The 10,432-nt window shown below is 36.1% G+C and overlaps 1 protein-coding gene across 1 annotated transcript; it reads left to right on the top strand.

Moving 5' to 3' along the window:
* The first annotated feature begins 4,765 nt into the window (after positions 1-4,765).
* Positions 4,766-8,104, top strand: LOC131037548 (putative pentatricopeptide repeat-containing protein At5g06400, mitochondrial). The gene has a single exon (XM_057969742.2). It carries the CDS (start codon positions 4,907-4,909, stop codon positions 7,970-7,972), a length of 3,066 nt encoding a protein of 1,021 aa, XP_057825725.2. The 5' UTR covers positions 4,766-4,906; the 3' UTR covers positions 7,973-8,104.
* The last annotated feature ends 2,328 nt before the right edge of the window (positions 8,105-10,432 follow it).

Here is a 10,432-nt window from a genome sequence, read left to right as displayed (position 1 = left end):
TCATCTGATTAGGTCTCATTTTGCATTGGTTAGAAATATGTCCAAACATACCACAAGCATAGCATATCTTATTCTAAAAGTTGTTTATTACTATTCTGTACATGTTTGACTTGTGACCAAAATTGTTGCATATGAAACATTGAGCAGTAAAGGTGGGACCGTTGTTTATTACTTTATTCATCATTCCATTATTCATCCTACTTCTGCATTGACTTGCCATATGACCAAATTTACCACAAACAAAGCATTTTCCATTGAATTTATAGGCATTAGGTTGTCTTATTGGAGGTTTCTTATTCTTCTGCTGATGATTGCTTTGACCAGAACTAGAGGATTCTCCTTTCTCAAATCCAAGTCCTCGCATGTCTTTTCTATGTCTCCGACTCTCAAGCAAATTTCATCCAACCGGGTTGAACTAGCTTGGAATTTTTCTTTGTACTCGTTAGCAGTAGTCAGCACATCTCTCAGAATTATGATATGCCTTTCAAGTTCTTGTCCATCATTCTTTGTTTGCACCAATTCAAGCTTCAACTGATCATTCTCATATGTCAATCAACAACATTCATCAAATCTGTCTTTTAGTGACTAAGTTAGGGTTTCTTCATTCTTCTTTCGGTCTTTAATCTCCTTAGTCAGATTCATGACAATAGATTGCATTTCATTCTCTAAAACTACATTCTCCCTGGTTAGCTTCTCACATTAAGTCTGTCTTGTCTTGTAGGACTTGATTGTCAACACTTTTATCTTCTTTCTCCTTCATCTTATCCATCAAATCCTTTCTATTTTCTCTAGAAGTGTTCAATTGATCTTTGAAGGTCTCAATGAAGTCTTCAACTGCATTCAGATTTTTTTTCAGGCTACTCTTTTCCTTCATCGCTGCATCAAGATCTTCAAGTGCCACACTAAGATATCTTTGCAAACCAAAGTCCATTGATTCAATCTTTCAAATATTCCTCAAGCTGTTAGGCTTCTTCCGAGACACAATGCTCTGATACCAATTGTTGGAACCAATGAATACTGAGAGGGGGGGTGAATCAATGTTTAATAATTTGCAAACTTATCAAGATGATTCTTAAACCACCGAATGCATGAGAAAGTGATCAAAGTGCATAAACATAAAATGAATAACCATACAACCATAACACCAAGATTTTTACGTGGAAACCCAAAAAGGGAAAAACCATAGTGGGATTGAGTATCCACAATATTACTATACTATGGCCAGTAGTAAAATAATATTACAAAAGAGGAATGCACTTGCATTTAGGCTCACTTCCTAGAGCTCATTGCTTAATTAAAAAAGTGCTATTGTTAGGCCCAATATAGAAAGCTAATGTACTGAGAGGGGAGGGGTGAATCAGTACTTCAAAACTTTTCTTCAACAATAAATTTACTGTTATGCATAAACCAAATAGTGCAGTAACATAATATAAAGCTAAAACAAATAGATAACAATCATACATGATTCACTCCATAACACATATATTTTGGTTACATAGAAACTGTTGGTTAGAGAGAAAAACTGCGGTGGGGATGGCACCCACAACTTCACTACTGCAATAATAAAGGTTGCTCGGTTAGAGCTACATGTTTAGCTATTTCTGATAGCTTACCCTGTTAGGAGTATCAAGATCTATTAGATCTACCTTGCTAAAGGATTTTACAACACTTAATCTAAATGTTGCACCTGGTTAGAGGCTTTACAATTTATAGACTTGATTAGAGTCTTTTACCTTGTTAAAGGTTTCTCTTACAACTTCAAAATATTACAATAAATCATTACAAATATCTGCAACTTTACATCTGGAATGTTATAGCAGATTCTATGTGCTCAGAATAAGATTATCTAGCTTATAGCATACCTCGGTAACCCATATAGTAACTCGGTAAACCCTTCTGTTTACTCTGTTCTTTGACTGTTCTCTGAAATCCTTCTTAGTGACCTCTGTGTCTCTATAACAGTCATAACACTTAGTGCTTTCACATGTCTTGCTTCATATATTTCTATATCTTCCTTTCTATCATGCTACATGTATATTTCTGATCTTAATCCATGTTGTATAAATAGATCTCTTATGTCGGTGATCCATTCATTGCTTCGATCTTACAAACATGATTTATCGAATGAATAACCATGCAAAATATTTCATTGGTTAGATGACCTCAAAATCATACACAATCTTTAAGTGCAATTTCCATTGTGATAACGGTTCTATGTTCCTTGATCTTCTAACACGTTTCCATATGTATGTCCAGGTTCAATGAATCTGGTAACACTTTTCACTCGGTGTATATCAACTCGGTGTGTCATCTTTGTTGCTCGGTAGACATGGAATGATACTCGGTAGACAGCTCAGTGCATACTAGGCTCTTGACTACTTTCTTCTATAACTGACTGGACTGTGCATACTGACTGAATATTTCGGTAGAGATAACCGACTAGAGTATATAGAATAACTTTGAACATAAAACTAATGGCAACTTGATAAGTAGTAACAACTACAACCCGAAGGAAGGTTCACTTCCTTACAAACTGATACAAGATGATTACAATGATAACTGAATTGAAGTGTAGCATCTAACTATGCCAAAATACAATTTCGGTTAGGCTCATGATGTCTTTTGCAAGTAATATGATATTCTCCTCTGTTATTTAGCTCCGTCACATACCAGAGCAACAAAATCTTCACCAAACTTACAAATTCGCTCACACATATTTCCTTCGCTCATTTCACACACCAAAATGATTAACCAAGTTAATCTTATGTATCCGCACAATAAAAAAGAATCATTTACTAAGTTGGCTTCCAAAAACCACATAACACACAACATGAAACGTGTTCCACCAAGTCAGCTCAATGCAATCACAAATTTGATTGTGGACCAAAACAAGATGATAAAATACTTCCCTTAAGTCAGCCCAATCACCTCAAACACGAAACTAATCACTAGAATTATCCCAACAAATTTACAACACACATTACTCCAAAATAACTCTGCCCTAACTAAGTTGCCGGATACCAAAGCTCTTAACTTGCACACAATTCAACACCAGATATCAAGATCACAAAATAATCTGTCTTGACTCTCGAACTAACTGCCTTGATCACTTCAACCCAAAATATATCACCGAAATCAAGATGTGCACCATGATCTTATGCTCTACTAGTAACTGTGTTCAACCTTCCAGACTTATACCTTATGATCAAAATGACTTTCGATAAACCAATTCTATGTACATTGGATGTGATTTGCAAACTGAGTTGCCATCAATGATAACCCCTAAGCATCTATCATGCACCAATCTTCATCGGGATCACCAGAGCAATATCTCTTGCCAACATCATTCGCCTTTACAAACGTACCTAACCTATTTCCAATCAGGGCTAGGGTTTCAACATTCCAATACTCATGAGGTAGATTGTATAAGCAAATCCACAATGGTACCTCTGTTATAGATTCTTCTTTAGGATTGAAGTTTAGAGTCCAGTCCTTAATATAGAAACCCTTTCCCCCCATTAGAAAGGGTTCACTATTGAGAATCCATTCCTTATCATTTGAACTCGGGAAAATAACTAAATAGAAGCCATTGGGTAATGTTTTTAGAGTGACTTCTTTCCCCCAATGATCATTGCACCAGCTCCTGACCCTTCTGAAAGCCGGCTAGGGGCCACTCCATTTCATGAAAAAAGCTTTTTCTTTTAAGTTGCTAACCGAGTCATTCCATGCTTGTCCTTCAATCGATAAATATACCAAAGTAGTATGATCAAAGTTAGGGCTTACCTTCTCCTAAGGTTGAGAATCAACTTGAGTTTTCAGCCTCCAAAATTTCCTCTCTATTTTCTAGAAATTAAAAGGCCCATTCAGTCTGAGATCTGTGAAACCCCATCTATTCCTTGTGACTGTTTCCTGTTGAAAGGGTTTCTTAGGACCATGTTTAGAGGAATTGTTAAAACTATTTGTTGGAGCCTTACATGCTTGCTTGGGTGGCCGCCATGCCTTCTGTTGAGAGGCCACAAACTTTGCACTCAACCAATCCACCGATCTCAAGGTCTGCGAAACCCTAGCTCCTTCCTCCTCTTCGCCATTCTCTCTTCATTTCTTATATATTTCATACATTTTAAAAAAATAACTATAAACAATATTTTTTGGTATTTATTCACTTCAAATGGAAGTTCTATAGGGGAGAGGACCTAGTAGTTATCTCTCAAAATCCTACACAACGATTCCAAATCACTTCCTATTTTCATAATAGCTTACTTAGCAATTCATTTACATACAAGTAAATATTTCAGGATCAATTATCAAATATGATGCCACATCAACATACTTTTGTTGAGGTGCTCAAAAAGTCCCTTAAAATGTTTGACCGATAGTTATAAGTCATGTTTTATTGGTGGGATGATGTGGCATCACATGATTTGTTGCTATTTAGATCTGAAGAATACATTTCATTCAATTATGAGTATTTATGTTCAACAATAATAACTTGAAAGTCACAACTATTTATGATGTGGCATCACATGATTTATTGCTATTTAGATATGGAGAATACATTTCATTCAATTATGAGTATTTATGATCAACACTAACAACTTGAAAGTCACAACTAATAATGTTATATTATTAAAAATATTAGACATCAGATCAACATCACAACTAACATGCTCAACCACATAAAACTTTCCCATGTTAAAAAAAGAAAGTTGTTTGCATTTTACAAGGGAAGTTATATATGTGAAAAAATAATAATTGTTTGCATTCTTCTTTTAAATGTTAATCTTACAACCTTTTTCTTTGTGCGTAGTGCATTGTTTATGATTCATGGGGCATCAAATGCGTATGGGAAGAGAAAGGGTTTAGCCCGTGAGGAGGGCACTTCACATTTCAGAGGAACTATAGGCATATGAATTTCCAAAGGAGATTCATGCTGAGGCGCTTCCTGGGTGCTGCAAGAGTTTTTCAGCTTCCTCGCCAAATTCCATTCCTGATCACAGGTAGCCATCGTTACCCAAATATAAGAGCTTTTGATATTGTTTGTTTTGATTATAGACAATGCTCTGCTTTTGGCTTTAGGCATCTTAAACAAGGCATTTCTTTATCGAAAACCTTAGCAATCAGTGAGGGGACTGAGAAAAAAGGAACTGAAAATGAAGATGTCCATGTTGATAGAATTATAAGCATCCTTAGAGATAATGACCCCATGCTCCCTATTGAAGAGTTGCTGGCAAACAGCGGCATTCATTTTACCCCAGAGATTGTAGATAATGTTTTGAAGAGGTGCTACAAAGTGAGGCATTTGGGATTTAGATTCTTCCACTGGGTCAAGCAGCAACCTGGTTACAAACCCACTTCTGATGCATACAATGTATTGATCTCCATGGCTGGCGAGGCCAGGGATTTTAGCTCTATGAAACGTTTGATGGAAGAAATGGATGAAGATTTATGCCCTAAAACAGTTAAAACTTGGACTATAGTGATATCCCAATATGGGAAGGCTAATTTGGCCGCAGAAGCTCTTGGGGCCTTTGAGGAGATGGAGAAGTTAGGTAATATACTTGATAAAACAGCACATGATGTGATTATCAGCATTCTTTGCAAAGGGAAAAACATTGGGCTTGCTTGTGGGCTTCACAAGAAAATGGTCTCTAAAAATTGGATCCCTGATTTATCAACATACAGGATACTTATGACGTGTTTGTGTGAGCAAGGTTGTCTCCGAAGAGCGCAAGCTTTGGGGGATGAGATGTGGACGATTGCTCATCTTCCTAGAAAGGAAGTTTATTCTTATCTTTTGGAGAGTTATTGTAAAGCTGATAGAATTGATCAAGCCCATGCAATAATTGATGAGATTAAGCAGAGAAGGATTTTGTCGGAGCCTGAGATTTTCTGTGTGCTCATTGAAGGTTCCTGCAGAATAGGAAAAATGCGTGGTGCAGTCGACTTAGTCAAGGCTATGAAGCAGCGGAATTGTATTGTCGATGAGAATATCTATGGCCTCCTTGTTGAGGGTTACTTGAAAGCAAGACGATTGGAGAAAGCATTTAAAGTGCTCAAAATTATGAAAAGAGAAGCTTTCATTCCTACTGTTTCCAACTATACCTCATTGATTCGGTATCTTTTTAGTGTGAATAAATCTGAGGAGGCCATCAGGGTCTTCGAGGAAATGCAGAGTTGTGGTCATGGACCTGATCTCATGGCAAGCACTGAAATGATAGCTGGGGTATTGAGTCAGGGCTATATTGCTCAAGCATGGGAGCTTTTCAATACCTTGAAAGAGAAGGGCATTGAACCAGGCTGGAAAACCTATTCTATATTCATTAAAGGGCTTTGCAAAGCTGCAAGACCAGAGGAAGCTTGCAAGCTCTTGACTGAGATGAGGGCAAGAACCATTTATCCGGGTGAGAAGAGTTTTCGAAGGGTTGTTGCCTCTTTAGAAAATGAAGGGAAGCAAGACAGGGTGATTGAAGTGATGAATTTGAAAAAATCATTTGAGCTTGTTCTCCAAAAAAAGGATGTTGAAACAAGTACCAATCCGATTGATTTCGAACATGACCATCCTATAAAAGTGGATGACAAGAGGCTCCATAAATCGATAGACAACGATAGGCTCCATACAGATAGTGATGCTTTGCCACTTGAAAGTGATTGGGAACAAAGCCCGCCCGGTCAAGATTTCGAGGCAAGATGCCTGTTGGAAAGAGATTATGTAGAATCTGATTTTCAGAAAATACTTAAAATTCTTCGTAATTGTAAGGAAAGATGCTCCATGGAAGAGGCATTACAAGAAAGCAAGGTGGTCTTTACCCCATCTTTTGTTGATGCAATTTTGGAAAGCTGTCAGAGACATGGAAATGTTGCATTAAGGTTTTTCTCTTGGGTAGGGCAGCAGTCTGGTTACAATCATACCACTGAAACTTTCAATATGGCCATCAAAATTGCAGGCAGTGCAAAAGACTTCAAGTATATGAGAAGTCTTTTAGAAGCCATGGATAGAGAAAATTGCCCTGTTACAGCTGACACATGGACCGTCATACTGATCCAGTATGGAAGAGCAGGCTTGACAAATCTTGCTTTAAAGAAATTTGAAGAGATGAAAGCTGATAAATGCAAGCCTAATTTAAGTACATATAAATTTCTCATCACATTTCTTTGTGGAAGGAAAGGAAGAAATATACCGGAAGCCATCAAAAAGTTTCAAGAGATGCTACGTGCAGGGTTTATGCCAGATAAATCCCTTTGTGGTCTTTTTTTTACATGTTTGTGTGAGAACAACCAATTGATTGAGGCTCGTAAATATGTTGATGATCTGCAGAGAAGGGGTTATTTCACAAATCAGATAATTTATTCAATTCTTTTAAATAGTTATTGCAGGGCAGGCAAAATCTCAGAGGCCTTAGAGCTGGCGGGTGAAATGAAAAATAAAGGGTGTAGGATTGATGAATACGTATATGGTAGCCTTATACCTGGTTTTTTAAGAGTGGGTCAATTGAATGAGGCATTGGAAACGTTGGAGAGTATGAGGCGTGCTGGTTATTCACCTACTGTTCATATCTATACATCTCTGATTGTTTATTTCTTTAGAGAGAAAAAATCAAAAGAAGCCTTTTCAATGTATGAGAACATGAAAAAGGATGGCTGCGAGGCGACTGTTATTACATATTCAACACTTATCCGAGGGTATATGAATGAAGGCTTCGAGTCTAAGGCTTGGGATATATTCAATTTAATGAAGAGAAAAGGACCTGCACCAGATTTTCAAACTTACACTACATTCATTAATTGCCTTTGTAGATCTGGTGAATCAAAAAAGGCCTTGAACCTTTTGTATGAAATGATGAAAACTGGAATTTACCCCAGTGCTAGGAACTTCAAAACTGTGTTTTTTGGTTTTAACAGAGAAGGAAAGGAACAGGAAGCTCATAGTGTGCTTCAAGCTAAATGGGCCATGTCAAGGAGAAGAAAAGCTTAGGGAAGCTTTTTCCCAGGTGCATTTTCTCAATAAATGACACTTTGTATTCATTAACATGAAATGTTTGTTATTAGAACATAAGTAAAGGCAAATTGTGAATATATTATTGGCAGTTATGTTTGTATACTTGGACTAATATTTCTAAAATAATCCATTAGTTAGCCTGGGAAACCTTGTCACAAATAAGACATTTTTGAGCTGTTCAAATTATTGAATCCTCCTATGCCAATATGCATAATTGCATCATGGTGTTGGTACAGAACAATGAGGTTAAGCTACAATCAAGATTTGATACCATTGCGCTCATAGCAGTTCTAAGATACATTTGTGTGCAAATGTAGAGATATGAACTGGTAACTCCAAAATTCAGAAAACAATTGTAAAATCTGAAATCCAATAATATCTTTTCCCATAGATGAACACAAGAACTATAGGTTTTCTCATCGAGGTAGAAATCTTAAGGCTGGGACCAACATTGGGAAAACATGCTGACATTAGAGAGGAATGAGATGATGGTCAGTCTTTTTCCCAAGAAAGTTCAGTTGTGAAATATCTGGGAGCATGCGGCTGATGGTGAATTGCTATTTGAATCTGCACTATGATAATGTAGCTAATCTGTTCAATTTATATCTGCAGAACCATAGATCAAAAACTTGGACTCCACAAAAACTGGGTCAAAATTTTTTTTGATTCACACCTAGGATTTGACCAAAAATCAATGGGAAAACACATTATATTAAAAAATAGATAGATTCATAAAATAAATCTAAATAACATGGAAAATATTTATAGGTAGTGTCTCTACTAATTTTAGACCAAAAAAGAGTACAAATCACAGTGTAGTGCCATTTAATATGATGATTGATGATTGTTCATCATCATATAAAATTGCAAATCCGTAAGAAATTTTACAAATTTCTTCTCCAACTAAAGCTTCTCATTGGCTATGTCATTGACTTGGATAATAAACATTCTTCCTTTGGAACAATATCATCCTCGAGAAAATCATCATCTAATGCAGCCCCTCCTAATGCTTTTATTCAACTTTTGCTTTTGTGCATTTTTACTTTCACTACTTACGTCTCAAAAGTAGAGATCCCTTGCTTAGAGAAAATAAGGTTTTCACATCCTTAACAATCCAATTTGAATATGTGACAATGTCATAGTCATCTTTATCATGAGTTTCTTTTTCTCCATCTTTTTGTTGCAAAGACAAAGTTATATTGTATAAAATCATGACTTTCTTTTTCTCCATCTTTTTGTTGCAAAGACAAAGTTATATTGTATAAAATCATGACTTTCTTTTTCTCCATCTTTTTGTTGCAAAGACAAAGTTATATTGCATAAAACAAGGTCATTGAGGTTATTTTAGGTCCCGATTTCACTTCTTTGTGTAAATGGCCCAATCTTATTTATATTGCACTCACTCATAAGCACCACATGGCTAACACAACATGCATATGACTAGGAGTTGAAGATTTGGTGTTTTTGCATCAAAATCTTTCAACCGCAAATTTGCAAAGAGAACATTTATAACTTTGTAAGTAAACTAGAGTTGCTATTATTAAAAAAAACGAACATTGAAAAGACTTTGATTTATCTTTTGAAGGGCCTGATTCCTTTTTTTTCCCTAGCTGTTGGGTACTTCTCCCTTGAATGCATAAAGGTAAGGAAAATAGTTACTTTGACACCCTTGTAAATTTGTAACTTGTTAAGAATTATGTCTCTAAGGTTTTCATTGAGTGTCACCTTTCCATACACGTGTTGAGGTCATGCATAACATCCTCATTGGTCTTAAAAGAAAGGGAGAAGGAAAACAGGGGAATAAATATTCAATCTATCTAATCATGGGTTGACAAGTAACTAATAATGATAGGAAAAAATTACTCATATAGTGAAAAATTTGTCCTCATTTAGAATCAAACCATGGTCAACCATTAGAGCAAGTGATGCTCAAATAAATAGTTAATCAACTCACTTTTAAAGGATACCACCCATGGTGAACTTAGTGTCGCTTTGTCGACATACTTGAACCATTTAGGTTTCAAACCTAGTCACAAAAGTAGGTACACTTGCACCAATGTGCTAGTTGCTACAACATTGTTGTGTTTCAAATTCAACTGATTATTAAATAATACCTCCTTTAGGAGAGGACACCTCATTTTTAACCTAAAAGTTGATGCCTTAGAGACAAGATTGGAAAAAGTGCAAAAAGGGGAACTCCCTTATACTCTACAACAAACTTACGACTTCAAATCCATTTTAATTATTTTTAATGAAGTTTACTTGAAGATCTTAATTCTGTGACATCTATAACCATTAAATTTAGATGCAAGAATTATTTTACAAGAGTGTGTCATGGTGTTGCAAGGAAACCATTTTCCTAGAAATGGATGATGAATGTTGAATTCTTCAAAATATTGTGTTTTGTCCTTGTTTGACTTTCAAGCATATCCATTC

The sequence above is a fragment of the Cryptomeria japonica genome, chromosome 6, assembly GCF_030272615.1.
Source record: "Cryptomeria japonica chromosome 6, Sugi_1.0, whole genome shotgun sequence".
NCBI classification, from domain to species: domain Eukaryota; kingdom Viridiplantae; phylum Streptophyta; class Pinopsida; order Cupressales; family Cupressaceae; genus Cryptomeria; species Cryptomeria japonica.
This window is presented reverse-complemented; position numbering and strand designations above follow the sequence as displayed.

What these genes read in the sequence shown, in the direction of transcription:
- LOC131037548 (XM_057969742.2), top strand. Translation starts at nt 4,907, where the DNA reads ATGAATTTCCAAAGGAGATTCATGCTGAGGCGCTTCCTGGGTGCTGCA.